At 42.5% G+C, this 27,671-nt stretch overlaps 5 protein-coding genes across 6 annotated transcripts; 3 read left to right on the top strand and 2 right to left on the bottom strand.

The window, feature by feature from the left end:
* Positions 1-600: 600 nt before the first annotated feature.
* Positions 601-18,876, top strand: tbc1d22b (TBC1 domain family, member 22B). 2 transcript variants are annotated; one of them, XM_068304552.1, is made up of 14 exons: positions 601-987; positions 4,882-4,938; positions 6,496-6,682; positions 6,770-6,908; positions 7,769-7,936; positions 12,305-12,375; positions 12,476-12,604; positions 12,750-12,815; positions 13,376-13,490; positions 13,907-14,013; positions 14,090-14,165; positions 14,282-14,409; positions 14,615-14,710; positions 16,172-18,876. In XM_068304552.1, exons 1-14 carry the CDS (start codon positions 932-934, stop codon positions 16,298-16,300), a joined length of 1,524 nt encoding a protein of 507 aa, XP_068160653.1. In that variant the 5' UTR covers positions 601-931; the 3' UTR covers positions 16,301-18,876. The 2 variants fall into 2 exon arrangements, with proteins under 2 accessions (XP_068160653.1, XP_068160663.1); XM_068304562.1 differs by lacking the exon at positions 4,882-4,938.
* A 2,749-nt stretch (positions 18,877-21,625) lies between these two features.
* LOC137610310 (histone H2B 1/2-like) lies at positions 21,626-22,436 on the bottom strand. The gene has a single exon (XM_068337881.1). It carries the CDS (start codon positions 22,428-22,430, stop codon positions 22,056-22,058), a length of 375 nt encoding a protein of 124 aa, XP_068193982.1. The 5' UTR covers positions 22,431-22,436; the 3' UTR covers positions 21,626-22,055.
* Positions 22,437-23,058: 622 nt separating this feature from the next.
* LOC137613778 (histone H4) lies at positions 23,059-23,426 on the top strand. Its single transcript, XM_068343215.1, has one exon. It carries the CDS (start codon positions 23,067-23,069, stop codon positions 23,376-23,378), a length of 312 nt encoding a protein of 103 aa, XP_068199316.1. The 5' UTR covers positions 23,059-23,066; the 3' UTR covers positions 23,379-23,426.
* A 1,206-nt stretch (positions 23,427-24,632) lies between these two features.
* LOC137612258 (histone H3) lies at positions 24,633-25,060 on the bottom strand. The gene has a single exon (XM_068340706.1). It carries the CDS (start codon positions 25,058-25,060, stop codon positions 24,650-24,652), a length of 411 nt encoding a protein of 136 aa, XP_068196807.1. The 3' UTR covers positions 24,633-24,649.
* Positions 25,061-25,316: 256 nt separating this feature from the next.
* Positions 25,317-25,779, top strand: LOC137603292 (histone H2A). The gene has a single exon (XM_068326554.1). The coding sequence runs from the start codon at positions 25,317-25,319 to the stop codon at positions 25,698-25,700; it is 384 nt and encodes a 127-aa protein (XP_068182655.1). The 3' UTR covers positions 25,701-25,779.
* Positions 25,780-27,671: the final 1,892 nt, after the last annotated feature.

Below are 27,671 nucleotides of genomic sequence, written 5' to 3'. Positions count from 1 at the left end.
TGTGCGTTTTCTTTCATCTTTCTATCTGCAACAGTTGGGAAGATATTTGGTGGATGGATGGATGGGTGAACACACAAACACTGACAATCACAATAAAACCCCATATACACACACCCCATATATGTATATATACCCCATATATATATATATATATATATATATATATATATATATATATATATATATATATATATATATATATATATATACACACATATACAGTATATACAGTATATATATACATATACACACACATATACAGTATATACAGTGCGCATATATATATATATATATATATATATATATATATATATATATATATATATATATATATATATATATATATATATATATATATATATATATATATATATATATATATATATATATATATATATATATATATATATACATTATATACCCCAGCCTCTGAGATCCAGTATTTACTCTGAACCTATGTCCGCCTGAGTCTCGCCCCGCCCCCTCACCACCTGACAGCAGACGTCACAAATGTGGGCGTCAACTCTTTTCTCCACTTCCGTGTCGGGATGAGCACCAGCCTTCTTCCTGCCTGTGGCTTCCAGCTCCTCACCATCAGGTCACCAGGAGCGTCTCCATCGATGTTCCACTGGAGCCCCGCCTCCCTGCTCCTATTGGCCGCTTTCACTGCACCTGCTCCTACAACCCACCAATCACACGCTTCCGTCAGTGTTCGCCAAGATGGCGGCTTCCGGTTCGCTGCCGCTCTCGTTGCCTGGTCTAAAGTCTCCCTGTTCCGGTGTGCTGGTCGGTCCAACCGCATGAGGAGGACCGGGAGGCGCTGAGCGGGGCCGGGCTGGACCCGATGACCTGCGGACACCGAATCCCCGTGGTGGACTCGTACGAGGAACCGGTTTCGGAGTGAAGAGGGGGGGGGGCGAGTGATCCGAGTATGGCCACCGACAGCAGGATCCAGTTCTGGAGGAGAAACACGAAGGGTCCCGGGAGGTGGGCGGCGGTTCTTTCTCCTCTGGTAGCGTGAGTGTCAGGGGCATCGAACACATGACGGGCCGGCGTAACCGACCGGAACCACGTCCGTGTGTGTGTGTGTGTGTGTGTGTGTGTGTGTGTGTGTGTGTGTGTGTGTGTGTGTGTGTGTGTGTGCTTCTAGCAGAGCAGGGCTCAGCTTCAGGGATCGTTTCTATGGTTGTCTGTGGTTGTGGGTTCGACTCTCACCCGTACCGACTGCCCCCCCCCCGGAGCTACAGACGAACCTGTCTGTCTGTGGGACCGAGAGGAGTCACTCAGACAGACGTGAGATCCATACGTGAGACAGTGGACGTGACACAGGTACATGAGACATGCATGAGACAGTGGACGTGAGAGTGGATGTGAGACAGATACATGAGACAGTGGACTTGAGACAGTTGACGTGAGACAGATACAGTACATGAGACAGATACATGAGAGTGGACATGAGACAGTGGATGTGAGACAGATACACGAGAGTTGACATGAGACAGTGGACATGAGACGGTGGACATGAGACGGTGGACATGAGACGGTGGACATGAGACGGTGGACATGAGACGGTGGACATGAGACGGTGGACATGAGACGGTGGACATGAGACGGTGGACATGAGACGGTGGACATGAGACGGTGGACATGAGACGGTGGACATTAGACAGTGGACATGAGACAGTGGACATGAGACAGTGGACATGAGAGTGGACGTGAGACAGTGGACGTGAGACAGATACATGAGAGTGGACATGAGACGGTGGACATGAGACGGTGGACATGAGACGGTGGACATGAGACGGTGGACATGAGACGGTGGACATGAGACGGTGGACATGAGACAGTGGACATTAGACAGTGGACATGAGAGTGGACGTGAGACAGTGGACGTGAGACAGATACATGAGAGTTGACATGAGACAGTGGACATGAGACAGTTGACGTGAGACAGATACAGTACATGAGACAGATACATGAGAGTGGACATGAGACAGTGGATGTGAGACAGATACATGAGAGTTGACATGAGACAGTGGACATGAGACAGTTGACGTGAGACAGATACAGTACATGAGACAGATACATGAGAGTGGACATGAGACAGTGGATGTGAGACAGATACATGAGAGTTGACATGAGACAGTGGACATGAGACGGTGGACATGAGACGGTGGACATGAGACGGTGGACATGAGACGGTGGACATGAGACGGTGGACATGAGACAGTGGACATGAGACGGTGGACATGAGACGGTGGACATGAGACGGTGGACATGAGACAGTGGACATTAAACAGTGGACATGAGACAGTGGACATGAGACAGTGGACATGAGAGTGGACGTGAGACAGTGGACGTGAGACAGATACATGAGAGTTGACATGAGACAGTGGACATGAGACGGTGGACATGAGACGGTGGACATGAGACGGTGGACATGAGACAGTGGACGTGAGACAGTGGACATGAGACAGTGGACATGAGACAGTGGACGTGAGAGTGGACGTGAGACAGTGGACCTGAGAGTGGATGTGAGACAGGTACGTGAGAGACAGGTACATGAGACAGTGGACATGAGACATACATGAGACAGTGGACGTGAGACAGTGGACATGAGACAGTGGACGTGAGACAGTGGACGTGTGACAGATACAGTACATGAGACAGATACATGAGAGTGGACATGAGACAGTGGACATGAGACGGTGGACATGAGACGGTGGACATGAGACGGTGGACATGAGACGGTGGAATGTCTCTGAGCCCTAACCCCGCTGATGTCTCGTTCTACACAGCGAAGACAAGAGCGAGACGCCAAACCTCTGGACGGTTTAGACCAACGACTCATCAGTGACTTAAAAACGACTTCGATACAGTTTCAACGTCCGACTCACGACATTCAGTTACGAACGAATTAAATACGTCTTCGTTTTGAATGACGGTCAAATGAAGGAGCGTGACAAAATTCAGACAAAAGATGAAATTCATTTAAAAAAAAACCTTCATGGATGTAGAGGCGCGTGGGTTCTGGAGTCCGTCCAGGTGTCCGGCGAGGACATGCCCTCGTCCTTCTGATACTGCGAGAAATAAGAATGTGTGTCTTACATGAAACGGTGTCACATGGCCTAAGTTCAGACACACAAATCAAATATTGTGTTGACTTGAGTCTTTGCTTCATGTCAAAATAAATTCAAGATAAATGAACATCTGCCGTAGAGTCGGTGTGGAAACAGGTTCAACACGTCCTCCGTTCCCGCAGGAGGTTCCACGTGTCTTTGGACGTGTGCTCTTTGAGACAACCTCTTTTCGCCGCGGACGCGGAGACGTTCACGGGCGTTGGGTTGTTGTTGTGGACCTTGTTGTTGTCTCCTGACTCTGAGTGTGTCTTACTTCGACGAGAGTCACTCGTTTGTCTCGCTGTCTGTCCTCGGTGGGCTGTGAGTGAGACGCGTGTGAAGTCGTCCAACGAGAGACGCTGGCCCCGCCCGCTCGCCAGCCTTGTTCTCAGGCCTGCAGTCAGTTTATTTATACAAATGACACCCATTTGATTGACATCTGTTATCCCGAGGTCTGAGCCACAGTTGGACATGTGACTAATGATATTTTGCTCTTGGTTATATGCTAACAAAAGCTAAGCTAGTTTGAACGATGACCTTATGACGTAAACGTGATTTTTATTTTAGGGCCAGCATGATGAGGTCAGGGTTAGGGTTAGGGTCAACATGATGGGTTAGGGTTACCATTAGGGTTAGGGTTAAGGTCAGCACAATGGGGACAGGGTGGACAGGTGTGTTTTAAGGTGTGATATAACATAATGAAGACAGTCAGGATTTGTTGACAGGAGTGTGAAACCATGGAGGTTCTGGTCGTGATGACGACTGAGTTCTGGACCATCTGGTTCTATGTTGTTGAATTTCAAACGGGGGAGCAGAAAGCATCGGATTTAAAATGTTTTTTTCAAATACGTAACACCGGAATTAAAAACATGTAAGAGATTTTTTTTTATTTTTTTAGCTTAGCTGCTGAGGGAAGGACGTCTTTGAACGTTTGCAGGTGAAGACAAATCCAGGCAGCGTACATTGCTGCAGTTCTTACGTGTGGAATTTAAAAAATTCAGATATTTACCTCAATGATCTCTCGCTAGTATCCGTTTGAACATTATTGTCGCGCTTTGCGTTATTGTCGCAGTTCATTTTGACTTCAATTTTGATCATTATGTCTCCTGATCTGGTCGGACTTCTGGTCTCTCTCCTGTCAAGGCAGCTGTTCTGTCAATCACTGTCCTTCTTATTTATTATTCTAAAAAGTCAGATTTCTAACATTGTTCTCAGAATTCAGACATGAGGCCGTTTGACAGGTGAGTCTGGATTTGGCAGACGCTCAGAGCGCATTACCTGACTCTCAACATTTGCTGTCAGACAAGTTGGGAGTGTATGCATATTGTGTCAACTGTAGACCTTGTAGGAGCGATGTTGGGTGTTTTTCAGGCGTTGGGCTTTGAAGGCTTTTCGTCTGACTTGTAAAAGTTACAACAGACACACTCGTTGAGGAAACCTCATTTCGGTGTAAGGGAGATCTGTCCCACTACTTTTTACCCATTCTATTGTATGCCTGTGTGTGTGTGTGTGTGTGTGTGTGTGTGTGTGTGTGTGTGTGTGTGTGTGTGTGTGTGTGTGTGTGTGTGTGTGTGTGTGCATTGATGCATTGTTATATGTATTTTCCAGAAATGTAATTTGAAGGAACTACTGACTAGTAACAAACCTAACCACAGCAACACATGTAAGCGTAGAGCTTCAGTCAGACAATCTCTAACACCAGCTAGGCCAGAGACTGTGAAGCTCAGAGAGGTGACAGCTTGTCATGTGTCGCATTCTGCAGCATACAGCCAGTGTATGGAGCACAGCATCCGCCTCTCGACTCACGACTGAGACGCACGTAAGTGCTGAATGCAACCGGATTACATGGTGTCATGTTACCCACATGGATGCATTGTATTTGCACCGACCTTATTGTCAGCTTTATTTTACCTCTTGGGGTGTTTTTTTTTATTATTATTTTTTATTACTGTGGATTGGATTGTTTTATTTGGTTCCCTTTCTGTTACATTTAATGTCCCCCTTGTTGTGGTATCTTCTCTCACCTGCTGTGTATATATCATCACTTTTGGTATTTGTTCCTTCTACCGTTTAATCGTGGAGTAAAAGACAATATGACTAACATAAAAAACAAACAGCTGCTAACCCTACCTGTGACCCTAACCCTAAATCAAGCAGAGGAAAAAAAATGTGGAATCACTCAATTTTGAGGGTAATATGGAATCATCCAGTAATATCCAGTTAAAAATAAACACTGGTATCAGATTAAATCTGGTAATTAGTCTGTACTCAAAAAATAGCGCTTAGACAACTTGAAATGAATCATGGCTCCAACATGAAACATTCTAGTTGAAAGAGTATTTAAGAACTAAGTAAAAGGTAAAACCTTGTTTTTAATTTTTAATTTGAAAATCAAAAAAAATCAAAAATTAAAAACAAGGTAAAACTTCACGGAACGTTGCAAAAGTTGCGGGGTGTTCCCGGTTAGCTGGGTTGAAAATCTGGGCCAATTACAAACAAAATGGGAAGGTCGTAACAAGGTAGCACACTAGAAAATTAGCAATTGGTCTTAAACAGAAAATATAAAGTAGAACATATGAGGTTTAAATGAGGAGGAACTGGAGTCAGACCCAATCTGCACAGGGAGAGGCGATGATAGCAGAAATTTATTAAAACAAAATGAAGAAAATAAGCAAATGTCCAGAGTTTTTGATGATCTGGGACAGTATAGAATAGAATAGAATGACTTTAATGTCATCATACACAAGTGTAAAATGACATTTTTAAAGACAGCTCTCCGTCCAAAAACTCATGTACAAAGATCAAGTATAAAAACAAACAAGCAACCATATAAATATATTTACAACAAGCCAACCCTCCAATAATATAACTGAAACGGCCTCCAAATAATCCGTATCTCAATCCAATTTTAATCCAATGACACAAGTTGAACACTGATCTGGGAACAACAATATGAGACGGTCGGAGTCTGTCTGAAGGAGAATACTGTTTGTCAGGGGTTAGGTCCATGCCTCAAACAATTCAAGCTGTTGTCAAAACCAGACGTGCTGCTAATGATGGCGCCTACACATGACTACACTTTCCTCACAATTGACTATTTCCATTTTCTTTCCTCTGCTTGATCTGAAACACCAGGTTTAACAGATAACTATTTTCTTTCTCTTCAAGAAAAAAAAAGTTTCTTAAAGTCGTCATTTACACATAATAGTTTTAAAGCACGTTATTGATTAGTTTTTTTTTCTACACAACCAAACAGTTGAATGAACATCCTCCAAGAATGATAATTCCATAATTTTTGAAGGAGTTGTAGGAGCTACTGCTTCATCCGACCGTCTTTAACTTTTCCATTTCTGTTTGATTGATTTGCACTCTACAGGTATCCCAAAGACACAAAACCCAAATTGAACAACCTCAAGTCTAAAAAGGCTTCTAGTTTCCATGAGTTTGCCTGCAGTACCAATGATGCTTGGGACATTGACGATGAGGAGGATGAGGATTTCCCCAGGACCCCTGGCCCTCCAGCTCCACTGTCGGGCCTGCACTCTCCATCCACACAGAATCAGGTATGGACAGGACAGTCTTTGTCCCAGGATCATGAATGTAATGAGTTGTCCTTAAACGAGCGAACATGTTTTAATGTGTGAAATCAGGCTGGCGACACAGACACTGGGGTATCTCACAGCCTACCAGCTCAAAACCAGCAGGACATGCAGGAGGACGCAGAGTTCAAGCACGTCAGCGGAGCGGTCGTCAGGTCGAGCAGCGACACGTACCTCAACACGTCCTCAGGTAAGGTGAAACAGCTACAGAACCATTCATCAGATGGCCATCAATGAAGATGATGACGAAAATAATTTAATATAGTAATTTCAGCCTTCTCAATTGCGTGTTTAATAAAATAATGTGAAAGTGGGTCAACTCTGTCGGGTCCAGGTCAATGTTCCCTCTAATTTTTCATGTGTCTGGGCATATACACAGGCCCCCTGAGCTCTGACAGCCATTCCATCTTAAAAGAATCAATTTTCTTTTTTAAATTTGCTTGGTGAGTGGATGTGTCGCTACCCGTTCGTAGCTAGCTAGCACCTTGATAATGTCCCAAGAGAAAACCATGAACAAAGTGTAAAAAAAAAAAAAATCTGCCTTTTCAGAAATAAAATAATTCTTACATGAAAATATGTTAAAGTGAATGAAATTAGTTGATGCAAAATTTCATAATCCCAACTGTTTTATTTTAATGATGAAAATAATTTTATGTTAACTTATTTTATGTTAATCCTTCAAAAGTAAAACAAAGAGATGATGATTTTTCAGAGTAACCTGAGGCACCTAAGAATGAATGTGGTTAGATTGTTAAAAATACTGTGGTGGTCCCTTCATGTAAGGTATGCTGATAAATAGAAATGGAGCTGCTTTCTTCTGTACATGTAGTTCATCAAAATAGTGACAAATGTTGGAAATGTTTGTTGTTTTTTCTCAAACTTTGCAAGAGCTGAATTTTTATTTACTGTAATCAGTGCATTTTAATGTCAGATATTTAGGGCTCGGACTTGTTGGAGAACATTCTGAGCTGAATTTCTTCTCTGAAATGTAAAATACGATACGTTTTATTTTTATTGATTTTTTTTAAATGTTTCCATTTTCCTCTACAGTTCGTTCCACACTGCAGAAGCAAAACAAAGTTCCAGTCCGTCCCATCATTCCCCTGGTGGCTCGTATCTCGGACCAGAATGCATCGGGGGCACCACCCATGACAGTGCGGGACAAGAGTCGGCTGGACAAATTCAAGCAGCTGCTTGCTACCCCCAACACCGACCTAGGTACAGCGATTGTTGACAGTGTTGATAGTGTCGATACTGCAGATAGTGTGGATTGATGGAGGGGACTGTCCCCCCTCTGGTTTTTACATCTCTACCTCTGCTGAATGAGTTTTATCCTCAGGGAAACAACCCCATCACTAATTTGAAAAAATCTGAACTAAGAGGCAGGTTGTGACAGTGTTCTGACAGCTAGTCTATCGTCTACATTGCTGCTCTAACTTTCCACCTGATGGAATTGTCTTCAGTCTCCATGTTGGTGAACGTCTCCACGAACATAAATACATTATGGGGTCGTTTCCTGCCCAGACGTTAACAGAGATGAAGACAAAAGAAAGAGGAAACGCTGCAGATGATACGCCAACAAGAAAGACCAAAAGTGCCAATTGTTGACTTAATCTGAGATTTACTGAGTCAAGTTAAAATGACTCGTGAGATCTGAATCTATGGGGTGTTAATATTACGTTTTACAGACTGTTAGCATTAGGCTAAATCCTCTTGCCATGTTGGCGTGATTGGCCCTTAGCCATGGTGTTGAAGCCTAATTAGGACATCATCATCATCATTATCGTCCACATCGTGGCAGACACAGAACATTAAGTGTTTTATGTCTTTCTGCTATATATGAATGTTCAAGTATTTGGAATTTAGGCTGATAGAGCCGAAAATTAACCTAAAAGAGAATGAACCGTCCTCCGTTTTTTTTTTTTTTTTGACAAAAAGTAGTCTGCAGATAGTGTTGATAAAGGAAAGGTGTACAAAACTGTGGTGAGACCAGCGGTGTTGTTTGGTCTAGAGACAGTGTCACTGAGGAAAAGACAGGAGACAGAGCTGGAGGTAGCAGAGATGAAGATGCTGAGGTTCTCTCTGGGAGTGACCAGGAAGGATAGGATCAGGAATGAGTACATCAGAGGGACAGAACATGTTAGAGGTTTTGGAGATAAAGTCAGAGAGGCCAGACTGAGATGGTTTGGACATGTCCAGAGGAGAGATAGTGAATATATTGGTAGAAGGATGCTGAGTTTTGAACTGCCAGGCAGGAGGCCTAGAGGAAGACCAAAGAGGAGGTTTATGGATGTAGTGAAAGAGGACATGAAGGTAGTTGGTGTGAGAGAAGAGGATGCAAAGGACAGGGTTAGATGGAGGACACTGATACGCTGTGGCGACCCCTGAAGGGAAAAGCCGAAAGGAAAAGAAGACTCTGCAGATAGTGTTGATAGTGTAGAACGTGTTAGTGTCGCTAATGTAAGTAGTGTTATAGTGTAGACAGTGTTGATAGTGTTTTAGCGTTAGTGTCGACAGTGTTAGTGTTAATAGTGTAGACATGGTAGATAGCGTTGTCGTGTATGTAGTGTCAATATTGTATATAGTGTAGATAATATTACAATTTTGATAGTGTTATATTGTAGATAGTGTTTTAGTGTTGTAGTGTAGATAGGGTAGATATGGTAGATAGTGTTATAGTGTAGAAAGTGTTATAATTTTAATAGTGTTATGTTGTTGATAGCAGGACCAAAATTTTGGGTCAATTGGTTAGAAACAGAAACAGTATTATAATGTTTCTGGTTTTACGTTCCAACCATGAATTGACGTTGCTGAACCGGTTAGAACAAAAATTATGGTTTTTATTCATGTTAATAACAAATATAAATAGGCAGGCTGCATTAGGATTTTTAAATCAGCAATTAAGGTAATTAGTTAACATACTGTAGATATGTCCCTACAGTAAACAGTACAACACAGCTGATCCAGCTACGGAACACAGGACGGACAATCATAGGAAGACGGAGGAGTTGCAGCTTATGTTGCAATGAAACGAACACGTGAAGCTCTGAACGAAGTATCTTGTGATTGGTTTAAGACAGAAAAAACACACCACTAAATATCCGCTGTAACCTGTTATGAATATAATCGAAACTGAGGTCAGATATTTTTTTCACCAAAAAAAAAAAAAAAAAAGTGGTATGAACCAGTTACAATTATTCTGAATAACCAACTCTGTTTCAGAACCTTAAAGTTTTTGGTTTTGTTGTCGTTCCTGGCAAAATACAAAAAAAGTTTCTGGTTTTTATTTTGGTTCCATGAACCAGTTCAAAGCCCTGAGTGATAGTGCTACAATGTTGATAGTGTAAATAGTGTTATGGTGTAAATAGTGTTGGTAGTGTTATAATGTCAATAGTGTTACAGTGCCTGTAGTGTTATAATGTTGACAGTGTCGATAGTTATAATGTTATAGTTTTGATCGTGTGGATAGTGTTAAAGTGTCAGTAGTTTTAAGCTATTGATATAGTGTAATAATAATGTTGATGTTGGTATAATGTTGACAATATTACAGGTAGTGCTCAACATACAAACATAATTGTTTCTGAGAGGTTGTTCGTAAACTGAATTGTTCGTGAGTTATTATTTATTAAATGTAACCTATAATCTCCATTTGAAGTCGTTTAAACGTCATTACTACTCTACGCACAAAAGTGCTATTCCCTAAGACTTACCAGAAACAATCACAGGACATTAAAAACAACACGTAACAAAATGAAATCCTGTAGTATTGTAATATAACTTCTACATCTCTACCTCTGCTGAATTATTTTGTCCTTGGGGGTGTAGAAGTTAAGCCAAGCTTTCCACATAATTTACCTCCTTTGGGGGGACAACCTGACAACATAAAAAGAAGAAAACATTAAAAAAAATAAAATACAGGTACATTTTGTTTCGAGTTAAGTCGTTCTCGACTGTATGTCATTTTAAAGAACCGCACAGAGAAATAAAAGTCAAATTTACAAGTTTCATTTCACCCGACTTTTCATTTGTCCACCAAAAATACTGGACTCTCAAAAGCACTAGAAAACCATCATATTACTGTACAATAAAATAAGGATAAAAACATGTAATCATCTTAAAATGCATAGCTCCAATGTCATTGTGCAGTGAAGTTTTTCTGTAATACAAATACGTGGATCGCCACTGTTTACCTCTTTAGAGTACAGCCACTCTAGCATGTAGCACATAGTTTACCTACAGCGGGAAGGAAGAGGAGGAGTAGGAAGGAGTTGTTGCTGGTCAGAGTCAGAGTTGTCATCAGAGAGATGGACACCACTACCACTATCTTCTCATAAAGTATCCGAGGTAGGAAGCTAGATGCTCTGAAATGCTGAAAGAAACAACATAAACAACGATAAGAGGGGCAAATGAGTGTTGGAGCTGCATGAACTCAGCCATTCTGCCCCTGCAGAATTGCTGCAGGGGCAGAGAATAACACAGAATAACACTATTCTGTGGTAGAAGGGGGAACTGAAGAACAATAGTTGGATATGGCGGGGCACTTTTGTTTGTATCTCTGGATGTTTGTAAGTCGAATGTTCGTAAGTTGAGGACTACCTGTATAATGTAGATAAGGTTGGTAGTGTAGATAGTGTTATAGTTATGACAGTGTAGATATAGAGTCAATAGTGTTGATATTGGAGAAAGGGTTGATAGTTTAAATGTTAATTCAAGCTCAATATTCAGCTGAAACAAACTTAACCAAACTACCGGCCATAGACATGTAATGTACCGTATATTCCAGGTCCGACAATCTATCCCAGGTGACATTGGGTAAGAAACAGTTTACACCCTGAACAAAGTACCAGTTCATCACTGGGCCAACAGAAAAAAAAAAATTAACACTTCACACATATGGAAAATCTTGCAAACATTAAGTTATCCACACTCCATGGTCCATGACGTGGAGAAAAACGGAGGACTGAGCAGACATGGGGAGAACATACAAACTCCAACCAGAAAGGTCTGAGGTTCTCAGATGTATTTGAATCCAAAAGTCAGAATATATTTTGCTATGACACAGCCATGCTAACTGCTGTGCTAGTGTGACTCTACTTGACAGTACCCATTTCACAAAACATCTCATTAGACTTGTTTTTTTAACAAGTTTGTGGTCTGACACTGGACCACACAGTCCTATCTTGTCTCAGCTGGTATGTCAGTGGTTCACTTCACGCCTAACCGATCATCTTTTATGAAATCTTGGCCAACTAGTCTTCCTCTAACACCTGTTGCTCACTTACAGCTTGATTCTTGGTCCTATTCTCTTTTTTCTTGCTAAATGTTGCCTCATGGGTTCATTATAAGAAAGCATAATCTTTTAGCCAACTGCTATGCAGATGACATTCAAATATATCTATCAGTGAAACCAACTAAGAGAGCCAATCAACTATCGCTTTACCAATACACAAATTTGTTAATTCCAGAGCAAAGATGGGATTTGCAGAGCGCTTCACTGAAAGCTTGCGTTGATTTATGCCAGTTTAATTCTTTGGGGTTTTTTTATGCGGTGAAATAACTTGCTTTTATTCCGCTGTGCTGATATAGAAGAGCTCCGGAAACACAGCTGGTCAGGCATCCCGAGAGAAGTCCGGCCAATCACATGGAGACTCCTCTCTGTAAGTCTCAAGATGAAATAATCACGTTACACTTTCTATCATCCTGTCATCCCTCAGTGGAGTGCTCTTCATCTCGTTCCACTCTTTACGTGTCTCACAGGGTTACCTGCCTGCCAACAAGGATCGCAGAGAGCTGGTGCTAAAAAGGAAACGAGAAGAATACTTTGGCTTCATAGAGCAGTATTACCACTCCAGGACAGACGAGCACCATAAAGACACTTACAGACAGGTATTACAAGACTTCCAGTTAGCAAGTGACGTGAAGGCTTTGGACTTCCACTATTCAGTCAGTCAGAAATGTCAATAAAGTCCATGCAAATAATCTGAGGTCACCTAGAAGATGTTTGACATCCCACTGGGTTTCTCCTTGTCAGATCCACATTGACATTCCAAGAACCAACCCTTTGATTCCCTTGTTCCAGCAGCCGGTAGTACAGGAGGTAAGAAGAATATCTGAGTGTGTATGTAGATTACTGTAGGAGACTGATAATAGAAAACTTGGTTTACGTACATATTGAAAGTCAGTTGTTTTTAGCAGTATGACTGTAGTGTAACTGCAGCAGTTTTTTCTGTTTTTATTCTGTACCTTTTTAAGGTTTTTGAGTAAAGGAGAGTATAATGCCTATACTCTCCTTTACTATCCTTTGCATCGGCTCGCTAGGAATCTTTGTTGTGTTAGTCTCAACAGTAGAGTTCACTCCCCTGTCAGTGGTAATGTGCTCTAACTGTAGCAGCGTGTCTGCCAGCCATTGAGGAACACCCCACATCAGATTACACTACAGAGGAAGTTCTGTGTAAACAGGAATCTCATAAAGTGTGACTGGTTCCTCAAATGTGGTCCATTTAGACATTTCAGCAAACCAATTTTTTTTTTCCTCTGGATTTTCCAGAATTCTCTTTTGTCACTTTGACTCATTGCTTCCTGACTTTACCAAAAATTGCAACAAAAACAAACCGCAAAAGAGATTCTAACATCGTACTGTTTTCTTTCATTCCTCAGGTGTTCGAGCGGATCCTCTTTATTTGGGCCATCCGCCACCCAGCCAGTGGTTATGTCCAGGGAATAAATGATCTGGTTACACCTTTCTTTGTCGTCTTCCTGTCAGAGTTTGTCAGTAAGTTGCTACTGGAAAAATTCATAAAGAGATTTATTGACACTGAACAAAATTTCTCTGGTCTTTGGATTTATTTGGTTATTTTTCGTGACAGTGGTTTAATTTTTCAGTGAAGCGATGCCACTTTACTGTCCTTTACGTCCACACTGGATTTGTGGTTGTGTCGTTTCAACACCTATGTTCACAGGGGTTGTTCTGCACCATTTGACGTCCAATTACTCAGCTTAAAAAAATTCCAGTAGTCCAACTGATATTGTGGGATAGATTGGTCTTTTCCAATCCGCTTGAAGAGTGAGGCCAGTTGTTTGTCATCAAGAACATTTTTTTGTTCAGGACAAAGCCGTGTATTCACAGATCTAGGAGTCTTGATAAAAGTTGCCCAGTTTGGTTCTATTCAGTGCTGTTTGTCGTTGCAGCGGAGGATGTGGAGAACTTCGAAGTGGCAGCACTGCCACTGGACACCCAGAGAAACATTGAAGCTGACAGCTTCTGGTGCATGAGCAAGCTGCTGGATGGAATCCAGGTTTGGTCACACAGACACCCCAATAATCACCTGTTCAGAATAGAAATGTGTTGGATAACTGATGGTTCCCTTTCAGGACAACTACACCTTCGCTCAGCCTGGAATTCAGAACAAAGTGAAGGCTTTGGAGGAGCTGGTCAGCAGGATAGATGGTGAGTAGATTCATTTCATGCTCCATTAATTTAGCCTCATGCCATCATAAACATCTCTTTAAAATAATTTGTGTCTTTTTTTGTGTGTGTGTGTGTGTGTTTGTCTGTGTCTCTAGTTGACATTCATAGTCATTTTAAAAAGTACGAGGTTGAGTACCTGCAGTTTGCGTTCCGCTGGATGAACAATCTGCTCATGAGGGAGCTGCCACTTCGTTGTACCATACGTCTCTGGGACACCTACCAGGTCCATCACAGTTTACACCCTCAGCAAACTAGTGTATCAGCAACACCACCACACCCTGAACAATAACTATATAAAATTTGCTCTGACTGATATGTTCCAGTGTACACTATTTGTTACATTTGCTAGGATTAGGATGAACATTATTCCACCTCTGGATCATCTCTCCTTGTTGTGTTTGACTCCACTGATGTTCTGCTGTCCTCAGGCTGAAGCAGAGGGGTTCTCCCACTTCCACCTGTATGTCTGTGCTGCTTTCCTCATCAAGTGGCGCAAAGAAATTCTCTCCATGGTTGACTTTCAGGTGCTCAAGTCCCTGCAGTGCTTATCATGTTATAGCAAGTTGAATTCAGTGATGCGGTTGATCTGTGAGCCTTTAATCTTGATCTCATATCAAGCTAACACTGTGGTTTTTGTATTACTTATCTGCATAACTAATGTCATTCTCAGCAGGTTGTTTTGTCAAGTGACTACCAAATGTTAGCATGCTAACATGCTAAATTAATATACTGAAATTAAGAACATAACACACTAAACACTAGCAGGGAGTACTCAAAATAGGAACACAATTATTTGAGTGGTTGTTCATAAGTTGAATTGTTTGTAAGTTCTTATTTATTGAATAACAATATATAACCACCATTTGAGGTCATTTTTAGACTATTACTACCCTAAATACGAACGTAATAGTCCCCAAGATGTACCAGAAATAATTACAGGACGAAAAAACAACACAACACAGACCAGCCGAGAGACATAGTCTCTAAAATGTGTCCTAGGTCTTTTAGGACATGTTGGGAACACCTCCCCAGGGGGATGTCCGCCAGGCATCCGAAACAGATGCCCGAGTCACTTCAGCTGGATCCGCTTGATCTGAAGGAGCAGCGGCTCTCCTCCGAGCTCCTCCCTGGTGACTGAACTCCCCACCTTATTGCTAAGGGTTCCGACCAGCCACTCTAGGGAAGAAACTCATTTCAACGACTTCTATCTGGGATCTTGTCCTTTCGGTCACGACCCACCGCTAAAGAAGATTGACCGGTAATTCGGGAGTTCCGTCTTTCGACTCGGCTCCGTCTGCACCGATCCATCTGTCAATCTTACAGTCTGTCATTCTCTAACTCCAGAACAAGACCTAAAGATACTTGAACTCCTCCACTTGGAGGACAAGTGTCATTATACTATATATTATACTATGTATAGTGACAATAAAGACTTTCTATTCTAAAAAGATTTATAACAGAAACAAACACGTTTTTTCTGTGTAACTGTAATGTTTTTAACTTGAGTCAGTAATAAATTCAGTTATTTAACATTAAGGAGCAGTTACACTTATGTTACATTACATTGAGTTACATCTATAGGTTATATCTGGCCCTTTGAAGACAGACGTGATGTTTGACACCCCTGAGCTAGGATCTGTTTGACATGGGAGACCCTACCAGGAGCATAATGGCCCTGACAACATAGCTCCTAGGATCACACAATATATAATAATGATAATAATAATTTATTCTTATTTATTTATTGTACATATGTATAATAAATTAAAATAAAAACTGAATTCAGATTAGTTCTTGGTAAGATTTTTCTCCTTATTCTTGAGGAGAAGAAAACACTTCTACGGCGGAAGAAGCAGCTTTGACTATGAATAAATGAATGAATGAACGTCTGCCATATTGCTGCTACGCTAACCCACACCTTTATACATTGTATTTGTAAGTGCAGCATATACGAACAGCACCAGTAACTTTGTGTTGCTTTCCAGGGCCTTCTTATGCTGCTGCAGAACGTTCCTACTATCCACTGGGGTAACGAGGAGGTAGGCCTACTCCTGGCTGAAGCCTACAGACTGAAGTATATGTTTGCAGATGCACCCAGCCACTACAAGAGATAGGCCACTTACAGCATCGCGGCAAATGTCGTCCCTTTTAGCGAGACTGGATGAACCCACGGCGTGTTCCAGAAACCAGTTAGTGTTTAATGTAGAAGAAGAGACGTTTTCACGTGCAGCTCCAGAATGCCTACCTGATGCCTACGCTGCTCCTGTCAGAATGAAGCCCAGTGATCCAGTTTGAGAGCAAACAGTGAATGAGACTGTTTGCGGTCGTCACTGCACTGTTTCAAAAGACCGTCGGTGTGAAACACACAACCATCCATCGTAACACACTCCTGTGTTTGGTCTCGTACCACTGATTGTTCACACACTGTCTTATAATGGGATGATGGATGTTTGTCATCTTTTTTGTGGATGACCTCATACACATACATACGTATATATTTGTATGTATGTGTATATTTATATGTATGTATATATGTTTGTGTGTGTGTGTGTGTGAGAGAGAATACACTCATCAGACATAACATTATGACCTCTTGCACAATATTGTGTAGGTCCCATCACTAGGTGGCCCAGACAAAACTCACTCTACGTTTGGGGCTTTTAACTCATTAGCTTTGAGGGCAAAATGTTCTCCTGCTACAGAATCCGTCCCACCCACTAACCGGTGCCAAGAAAGAGACAGAATCAGTGTTAATCCCTCCACTCGTCAGTGGTCGTGATGTTGTGGCTGATGGGTTATACTGTGTGTGTTTGTCTCTCTTGGTTTGTTTCGCCACGTGGGAAAACACTGGGCACCCCCAATGCTGGTCTGACACTGTAAAGAAATATATTTTAGGTGAAGATTATGAAGGCTGCATTCTACAATCAGCTTGAAGTTATTAGCTTGCTGTACAATCCGTACACGGATAATCTGGGTTTTGTTTAGTTCTCAGATCCCAGAGTAGCAAATTGAAGACATTTCAAGTTGTATTTTGGGGTGAAATTTGAGGAAGGGTTTGTGGGTTTTTTCTGGCTTTTAATCAATGAGGGAATGCAAAACAACTGATGATTTAAATTAATTGTTCCTACTTCTTTTATTAATCTAAATTATATGATGAACACGGTTGAAATACAGCTCTACTTGGATATTCTGACACGTACTAAGATAATAGTGGAACAGGAAGCTGTGTAAAACAGAGTGTGATAACTTGTTAGACCTTTTTCCACACATATTCGACTAGTACAAAAACAAAGGATGTTGTACCCCATCTATCTGGCTGGATTTAATGACCCATACTAAATTCATACACCACTTTAAGTACTTAAAATGGGCAGAATTATAACTTTTTTTTGATGACGGTAACATGTCAGGGCAGTTGGGACAGGGACCAGACAAACCTGAGGTTATGCCTGATTACAGGGAAGCAGTTTCTGGTTGGGCTCAGTTATTGACAAGCACAGATGAGGTGAGGTTCAGTTGTAAAGCCCATGACTGGAGATTGTTACGTACGGGTGCTGGGATTCTTCCTCCAACTATGCTCATTTGTAAAGGACTCCTGTTTGTCTTTAGCTTCTACACAGCATCCTGACCTTTGTGGGATTACGGATGGATGAAGTATTGAACTGGAGACCTGTGGTCACTGCAGGGAAACCAGTAGAATCAGAACACACAGCAGCACTATTCAGTTTCCTCAGTAACGGAAATTTTGTATCTGTGCCGGGAAATATTATAATGAAGGCAGTCAGTTTGAAGTACCGTTGAGTACCGGAAGGACATCGCGTCTCCACACCTTACTCGAGTCAGTCCAGTGGACACAGTGCAGCTCAGAGATGCATGGCGATGCCTTTGTTACGAGCATTTCTAACGGCGTGTTTCGAGGTGTAACATGGGTAAATACTTCATCGTCAATGACTGTATATCAAATAAATGTCTGATGTCTGTTGGGGTGAGGTTTATTTTGATATTTGTCACTCTTTGCAGTCATAACGTCTGAACATGTGTGTTCCACTCATCTACCTTCATTGCCAGTGCTGATTCTAATTCAGTCTATTTGTAAGCCGTGACAATCATCTTTGGTACTTTGATTTTCATTACATTTAGTTTTTAAATTTCTTTTCCTGTGGTCAATTCAGTGCTGTTCTGAAGTACATGTTTTTTAAGGGTATTATGAGGTTAAAAACAGAATTTAATATTACGTATATTCCAGGCCATGTCGCAACTCAATGTATACAATACTACAATAAATTGAATGAAGAAATATCTTTCTTGATTAGAATGAGTTTGAAGTTCAGGCAACATATATAAATATAGAATGGAAAAAAGTTACTTGACATTTTATTCATTGAAGATGCCCTGGTTCTGTGATTGAGTCAGTGAAAAAGATCCCTTTTATTTTAACATTTTCAGGTTAGCCGTCCCTCTAGTCAAGTCTGAAGGTTTTAGTGTGTATTACAGTATGCCCTTAGCCTTATATCGGTTGTCTTCATTCAGGTTCACCAGAAGATTCTGTCATTATTAAACTGGTAATTGTTTATTCCATGCAGTTTTGTTCTGAAGCTAGTATATTTTCAAAATCGACAACTAAAAGCTGACAAAATGACAACATTTAATGACGTGTTAATGTTGTTTCAGAAATAAAATGCCAAATCTTTGTCGGGTCAGAATGTTTCATCTGTTTAAAGTGTTTCAGTTGTGCAGACGTCAGCCTAAATTAAGAGTAAATAAATGCTGCACACATTTTTTTCTTCATTTTTGTGTGTGTATAAAAAAATTAAAAAATATCATTGGTCATATCATTGGTTTTTATTTAAAAACAACACTTTTGTCCACTTTGGTGGGCCTGAGATGATTTTTTTTTTTTGGACAATATTTATCCTTCTTTAGAAAATATTCGCCTTATATCGCTGTCAAAAGTCGCGGCACAAACCGAACCACTACCTGAATCAGGCCATGTCCACACGTAACCGCCTACGTGTGGACATCACAGACCTGACGTTTTCAAAAAACTTTACTTTGTCCAGCGTTTTCGTCCCGGATATCTGCGTTGTCGTGTGGACGGAAGGCGTAAAGGCAACAAAAAGCCTCGCTGCCCAATGCCTTACACCGTATTGTGATTCCTTCTGGCAGATGCGCCGTGGTTGGCTGGGCGCTTGATTGACAGGCAGTGGGTGGAGTTAAAAAGTGTGACAACGGGAGGTTTTCAAGTGAGCTTAGTCAAATATATAGGTAGGGAGATATCACATATTGACTTATTGATACCGTATTTATTACAAAGAAATATCACGTATTATTGATACCTTACTTATAAAAAAATGAGTGATTTGTTGAAACCTTATTATAAAAATATCAAATCGTGTTTTATTGATCATTATGTTCGCATATTTGATTTGGCAAAAGTTTTACATCAGAAACCCTTCCTGACACAACCCTCTGGCACAATAAGACAGTGGCTTGTGCCCTCTTGTGGCTACATTTATTGACACCCTATGTATTAAATAATATCAGTGATTTATTGATAGCCTATTTATTATTAACAAACATCAAGTATTGACTTATTGATACCGTATATAAGACAGAACTTTATTATTCCCGAGGGAAATTCTGTTTCCAGGTTTATCCCAAAATTAAAGAAAAAAATTAATCAGACATCAAAAATATATGAATATATGCACTGAGCAAAAATAGAACAAGATGAGATGATAACAGAACACAAAATAGGTGAAAAATAATGCCGTGTCAGCGGTCAGTAGGTATTCCACATGGTAATATAATGGGTGATGACTGTTAGCAGTCTTCCTCACAGGAAGGGGAGGAGTTATATAGTCTGATGGCCACAGGTAGAAAAGACCTCCTGTGGTGTTCTGTTGCCATCTTTGGTAACCTCCGCCTGTGGTCGATGGAGCTCCTCTCACCCTCCAGAGTGGAGTTGAAGGAGGTGAGAGATGTCTCTGATCCGTTTGCTCAGAATCCTCCTCTCTGACACGTCCACAAAGGACTCCAGCTATACTTCCAGGATGGAATCATCGTTCCTGATCAGTTTATTTAGTTTGTGTCAGCTGTCTTCAGTCTGCTTCCCCAAACCACCACAGCAAAGGGGGCACTGAACCCCTCAGAGTAACAAAAACAGCCACAGCATGGGTCTGCAGACATTGAATGATCCAAGTCTCCTGAGGAAAAACAGGCGGCTCGGACCTTTTTTGAAGGCTAAATCTTTGTTTTTTGACCATTCCAGTTTGTAGTTAACGTGGACACCCATTATTATTTACAGTCGCCCACTGTGTCCCCCTCTGTTCCCTGAATGGAGAATGGGTTCAGATTGTTCCTCTGTCTCCTAAAGTCAACAACCAGCTCCTTAGATTTTTTGATACCCTTACTATTTTAAAGATCTGCTGGCAGTACACCCACCCACTGCAAAAAAACATTTTTCAGGCCCCAAGTTTTGGTCTCAGGTTGCCTTAACCCAGGAAGAACACCACGCTCTGAATTAATTCTTTTTGGATAAACCAAATGAAGAGCATATTTTAGTCCAAATGTAACACAAAAGCTTGTGCATGACTTCTGACATCATATGTGATGATATTAGCTTCCTGTATGACGCAATGCTGGAGGGTAGAAGGTGCAGGACATGTGGACCTGGCTGCTGTCTGTCTTCGGGTATAACAGTCAGTACTCCAAAAAAACTTGTGTGACAACTATTGCAAAACCTTCACCATCCCAAATTATGCAAATTAGGTGTGGTACCTGGAACATTTCAGTGGTATTTATGTTATTAACTGGGCCAGTCCTCGTAATTTTTCTGATTACTGTCTGCCTGTGTAGACCCACTTGATTTGAAACCGTATCAAAACAGTTTCAGCTTTTTGCCAGTAGATGGCAGTAGTCGCTACAGTTGAACTGTAACATGACAAGTGTCTTTATGTTTGTGTAGTTTCAGGTGAGTTTAAGGTCTACAGACCCACACACACACACACACACACACACACATATATATATATACACACATATAATATACATATATACATATACATATGTATATAATATACATATATACATATACATACATATACATATATATAACATACATATACATACACATACACACACATATATATATATAAATACATACACATACATATACATACACATACATATATATACATACACATACATATACATATACATACACACACATATACACATACATACATATACATATATACATATACATACACATACATACACACACACATATATATACATATACATATATATACATACATATATATAACACACACATATACATGCACACACATACACACACACACACATATATATAGATAAAAAAATACATGCATATGCTGAGTTGGAGGTGAAAGCATGTCATTTTAATTCTGTTTATTTGCATAACATCTGAAAAATTGTTGTTTTATGTGCTCGAGTATGAAAATCGGATTTGACAGATATGAAAAGAACCGACCTTCCGTTATGACTTCATGCTGTGGAGGATTGACCTCTAAGAAGTGTAACCACTGTTAAACTGTCTCCAGTTCTTGCCAGCCTTGAAATGCAGCCAGCATGAAGAGAAGAACAGCAACAGGAAGAGTTTGTGCAGAGGTTGATATTTCAGGACCCTGGACAGCAGCGACTGGAGAACTGGTCCCAGAAGATGCAGGATCTCAGAGATCAGTTCAAGAAGCTAGAAGTAAATGTGAGAAGTAATTATTTAAGCTGCTGAACACAACTGAAGACGTGGGGACACAAGAAGTGCTCTTGAAAGGAGGTGGTGGCTCTTAGAAGAGCCGTTGGGCTGGGGGGTCAGCAGGAGGAGGTCTACTTGGAGCTGGTGTACTTGGTCACGGCCTTGGTGCCCTCGGACACGGCGTGCTTGGCCAGCTCCCCGGGCAGCAGGAGACGCACGGCGGTCTGGATCTCCCTGGAGGTGATGGTGGAGCGCTTGTTGTAGTGAGCCAGACGAGAGGCCTCACCGGCGATGCGTTCAAAGATGTCGTTCACAAACGAGTTCATGATGCCCATGGCCTTAGACGAGATCCCGGTGTCTGGGTGCACCTGCTTCAGCACCTTGTACACGTAGATGGCGTAGCTCTCCTTCCTGGTCCTCCTCCGCTTCTTGCCGGTCTTGCTGGCGGTCTTGCTCACGGCTTTCTTCGAGCCCTTCTTGGGCGCTGACTTCGCTGGTTCAGGCATTCTTCTTCCTCCTCTTCCTCTGAAAAGAAAAACGAGTGACGCAGGCGGGGGGGGGTGACCTGGTTTATAGAGGCTCCATTCAAATAGGACTGTGTGGACCCTCTCCTCTGATTGGTGGAGCTGCACACCGGGTGGTCGGTCCGGTTGTGTTTTCTCTGAGGTCAGTGTGGAGACGAAGAGAAGAGAAGACAAAGACGAGACAACGAGCGGTGATCACGTGACTGAGGTGTGAGCAGCTCTTCATCACCAGAACACACGGAGCTTTGGGTTCTCCTGTCGGGTTCTGTTGGGTTCCATTTACTGTAGAACGTCACCATATAGGACAGAGGGAATCAGGGGGTAATGCTGAGAGTAAAGAAGAAAGAAATGTTTTAAAAAAATGAAATAATGAAATAAAAACAGTTAAAACATTAAAGAAAATAATTGAATGTTATAATAAAACAGACATAATAAAGACATACTTTCTGTCCCTCCAAAGAGACCACTGCTCTATTTTCTCCACCCTATTGACGACCTTGTGGTTCCGGTCAGGAGAGAAGTAGCCCCGCCTCTGTCCTCTATCACGTCCGCAGAGGAGACGTATACATCTGTGAGAGCTAACATTACCTCATTCAGTCCAGAGCTTGTGATCTGAAGATGAGTGGAAGAGGAAAGGGAGGAAAAGGACTCGGGAAAGGAGGCGCCAAGCGTCACCGGAAAGTTCTCCGTGATAACATCCAGGGAATCACCAAGCCCGCTATCCGCCGCCTGGCTCGCCGTGGTGGAGTGAAGCGGATCTCCGGTCTGATCTACGAGGAGACCCGCGGTGTGTTGAAGGTGTTCCTGGAGAACGTGATCCGTGATGCCGTCACGTACACCGAGCACGCCAAGAGAAAGACCGTCACCGCCATGGATGTGGTGTATGCTCTGAAGAGGCAGGGACGCACCCTGTACGGCTTCGGGGGCTAGACCACTAGTGACGTCATCAACCAAAGGTCCTTTTCAGGACCAGCACTGTTCAAAGAGTCCAGTTCTGTCTATAAATTGTTAGTACAAAACCTAATGTGTGTATTCAACTGTCAAAATTAGGAACACATGGTTAAACTAAGACCCTGATCAGACTAGTTGCCTATGTCCAAACTAGCGGGAACTTGTCCAGCTAGAACTGGACTAGTTTGACTAGTCCAGTTATGGCGAGACCCCCCCCAGGTGAAACAGATCCACGCTGTTTCCTTTATCATCTGTCCAATAAATGGCTACCAAGTAATGAAAGAACATTTCTGGTACTGCTCAGGGGACTATGCCAAATGTAGAGACAGGCCAACCGGTCTTAGTTTGGAACCTCTGTTTTAGATTCTGATCTGAAGTTACTAGTGTTTCATTCTGTATTCAGAAGAGTTTTCCAATGTTTTTAAGTATACAATAACTAAAACTAAGACGCCAAAAACATTTTTATCAATGCCTTCATAATTTGATGCTTTCTGTGTGTTTCTCCCCCAACCTCAACACAATGACATATACGGTGTTAAAGATTAAACACTTTGTCTACACAAACGGGGAAATTATCTTTTACACTCCTTGTTGTACATGCACGTACATATATAAGTGTTAGTAGCACAAACACTGTATACAGGCCCCTATAAACACAACACACACTAGGGGCCTTCTGGCATGCAGTTAATCACACATGATTAATAACCACACATGACTGGGGGAGGCGGAGTGATGTGTTACAAGTTAGTAATACAATATGTACATTTGTTCAAAAACTTTGCTCATGTTGAAAAACAATTTAATGAATTAAAGTTACACACAACACCAAGTTTTTATGTGTGATGCCCTTCCTGCAGCAACTCTGCATTTATCCCGGCCCACAGGTGACAGGCTTGTGCCCCCGTAGGGCTGCAGATGGTGAGCATTGAACCCAGAGCAGCATACATGTGAAGAATGAGCAGTCACCAAGATTACACACTGGAACCTAGTATTTAAATAGTAATCTAGTTCAGTGGAATATACTAATACAGGTGTTGATGCTGCACTTGAGATTCCAGCCGCAAAAGTTGTAGCAATCTTCATTATTTCAACGAATCAATCCCAGAATGTAACACCTATATTCTGTTTCATGAACTTGTAAACAAAGAACTGAACCTAAATCTACTGAACACAGGAGAAGCTCTCATCAGTGAATAAAGAGGCTCTGAAAAGAGCCGTTGGGGTGTCAGTGGGGCTGTGACGTCAGTCTAAGCCCTCTCTCCGCGGATGCGGCGGGCCAGCTGGATGTCTTTGGGCATGATGGTCACCCTCTTGGCGTGGATGGCGCACAGGTTGGTGTCCTCGAACAGGCCCACCAGGTAAGCCTCGCTGGCCTCCTGCAGAGCCATGACAGCGGAGCTCTGGAAGCGCAGGTCGGTCTTGAAGTCCTGAGCGATCTCTCTCACCAGACGCTGGAAGGGCAGCTTCCGGATCAGCAGCTCGGTCGACTTCTGGTAGCGACGGATCTCTCTCAGAGCCACGGTTCCGGGCCTGTAACGGTGAGGCTTCTTCACGCCGCCGGTGGCCGGAGCGCTCTTCCGAGCTGCTTTGGTGGCCAGCTGCTTTCTGGGGGCTTTGCCTCCAGTAGACTTACGAGCGGTCTGCTTGGTTCTCGCCATCGTTTCTTGCTTGTCTCCACAGGAACACAAGAATGCTGCAGAGACAGGAGAGCCGCTGCTCTTAAAGGGTCCGAGCGGCTGAACAGCGATGACGCGGAGTCGGACCTCCGACCACTGGTTGGTGGGGGGCTCCTCCTGGAGCTCAGCTCCGCCCTTTCCGGCAGGGAGAGTGGCGCGCTCTGCTCCATATAACTGAAGGTGGCGGTGGTCCGAGTCCCATTTTCTGTGAGCTGCATCTCTAGAGAAACCAGTCAACATGAGCGGACGTGGTAAAACCGGCGGTAAAGCCAGAGCTAAGGCCAAGACCCGCTCCTCTCGTGCCGGGCTCCAGTTCCCGGTCGGCCGTGTTCACCGGCTGCTGCGTAAAGGGAACTATGCGCAGCGCGTCGGTGCCGGCGCCCCCGTCTACCTGGCGGCTGTGCTGGAGTACCTGACCGCTGAGATCCTGGAGCTGGCTGGAAACGCTGCCCGTGACAACAAGAAGACTCGGATCATCCCCCGTCACCTGCAGCTGGCTGTCCGCAACGACGAGGAGCTCAACAAGCTGCTGGGCGGGGTGACCATCGCTCAGGGCGGCGTGCTGCCCAACATCCAGGCCGTCCTGCTGCCCAAGAAGACCGAGAAGGCTGCCAAGAAGTGAACTGCTGGAGCCCACAAGCTGCAACACAACGGCTCTTTTCAGAGCCACACAAGGCTGACAAACAGACACGTTTTTCCTCATCGTTTCATCATCACTTATCAGAATAAATGAACCTACTTTTTATGGTGTTTGGTGTCAGTACAAATTATTAAAAAATCAAGCAACTCTTTCTGAAGTCTGATTACATTAGTTGTGCTTACCAGACATGAGACGTTATGTGACCATAAGTGACATTATGAGACCTCATGAAAGAGCCTTACTATCACAACATTAGCCTCAATATGTCCTGTCTCTCCTGCTGGACATGAATTAGAATTCAAAAATGTTTAAATTAACATCAAGTAATCTATGAAACCAAGTAGTTATTGAGAGAATGTTAACTTCGTTATTTCAATGGGAATGGAATTATATTCTGTAACTACAGTCTGTTGGGGTTGGGAGCCCTCTAGTGGTACTTTCTGGAGATAACACCATCAGATGCCAGCGGTGGTGCTGAAATGAGAAGATGGTGCCAGTTGAACTTTACCAGAGATGGCTCCAGCAAGTGTTTAGTCAGATGTTAGAGAAGGACAGCGTAAGATAAGCTAAAATTTAAATGAAGTATATGTGTGTTTCTAAAATGTCATAATCTACATTTAGAAGTGCTGCACCTGAATGTACTGACAAACACATCCTGTTCCAGTTAATCACCTACTGCAGACAGCTACAACCTTGATGACGATTAGAATGTTCCAACATAGATAACCACAAGTTAACTCCCAACATGTAGAAAAACGTCGTATTGTTCTCGACCTTGTGTGTGATCTAAACTGTTACGACGCCTGCGCGCGTCTTTATCTAACCCTGCTCTATCCATTTTTTAATAAAAGAAAGCAGCCGGGTGGGACAGAGTCAGAGTCTACTTTGAATTGCACCAAGGCAAGTGCAACTCTTCTGTGTCTCTCCCTGCTGCAGCTGGTAAAACTTTAAAACCTCTCTGGGTGCCTTTGTCTGATGACCCTGGTCTAGCTTAGAACAGTTTTTGAGTGAATGTTCGAGATTTAGACCCAACAGACAGTCACACATTTAAAAGGTCCTCTGCTTGGGAGTCTAACCAGCATTACAATCCATAATAATAGATGTTCCACTAACTGTTAGTTAGTGGAATTAGTCTCCCTCTTCCTCCAGCCCAGACACACATGGAACATCTTCAACCAACCTAAACAAGTCCAGCTGGTTCTTTTTTTCTCTTTTTGATTTATATCAGACTGATTGTGTGTCTTTAACATGGAATCAGCTAAGAAGAGATGATTTCAGTGAATGATTATATATTGTTTTATCTCCTTCTTCTTTTCCGTTGGACTTTTCCCTTCAGGGAAAGTGAATCAAATGTCTCCATCTAAACCTGTCCTTTGCATCCTCTTCTCTCACACCAACTACCTTCATGTCCTCTTTCACTACATCCATAAACCTCCTCTTTGGTCTTCCTCCAGACCTCCTGCCTGGCAGTTCAAAACTCAGCATCCTTTACTGGAAGTAGGTTGTGTTGAGGCAGAGGTCCTTTGCAGGTCTGGTCGGGGTTGAGGTTTGTCCTGTCGCTGAGGGCGGTGTCCTGTCAAAGCCGTTATCTCACCACTTCCACAGCCTCCGTTGTGGGGACACATGTGAACAGGGAGGTGACGTCGTAGGATACCATGGTCTCATCTGTATCCAATCTAAGTCCTCTCACCTTTTCCACAAAGCCCATGGAATTTTCTATATGTCTCAGTGGATTGACCCAGGTCTCATGCTAATGACCCTCATTAGCATACAAAGGTGTAACTCACATCTCAACGACCCCCTTTGACACCCCCACCAACAATCGTTGGAGAGCCAGATGGGTTTAACGACGGTCGTTGGAATGTGAAAAGCACTGACCACACCCCACAGGGTTTATAAGCTGGGACATTATCAGCCACTCTCTGAACAGAAGACGTCTCTTGGATGAGAGAC

The sequence above is a fragment of the Antennarius striatus genome, chromosome 2 (genome assembly GCF_040054535.1).
Source record: "Antennarius striatus isolate MH-2024 chromosome 2, ASM4005453v1, whole genome shotgun sequence".
NCBI lineage: Eukaryota > Metazoa > Chordata > Actinopteri > Lophiiformes > Antennariidae > Antennarius > Antennarius striatus.
The sequence above is the reverse complement of the archived record's forward strand: the minus strand, read 5'-3'. Positions and strand labels throughout refer to the sequence as shown.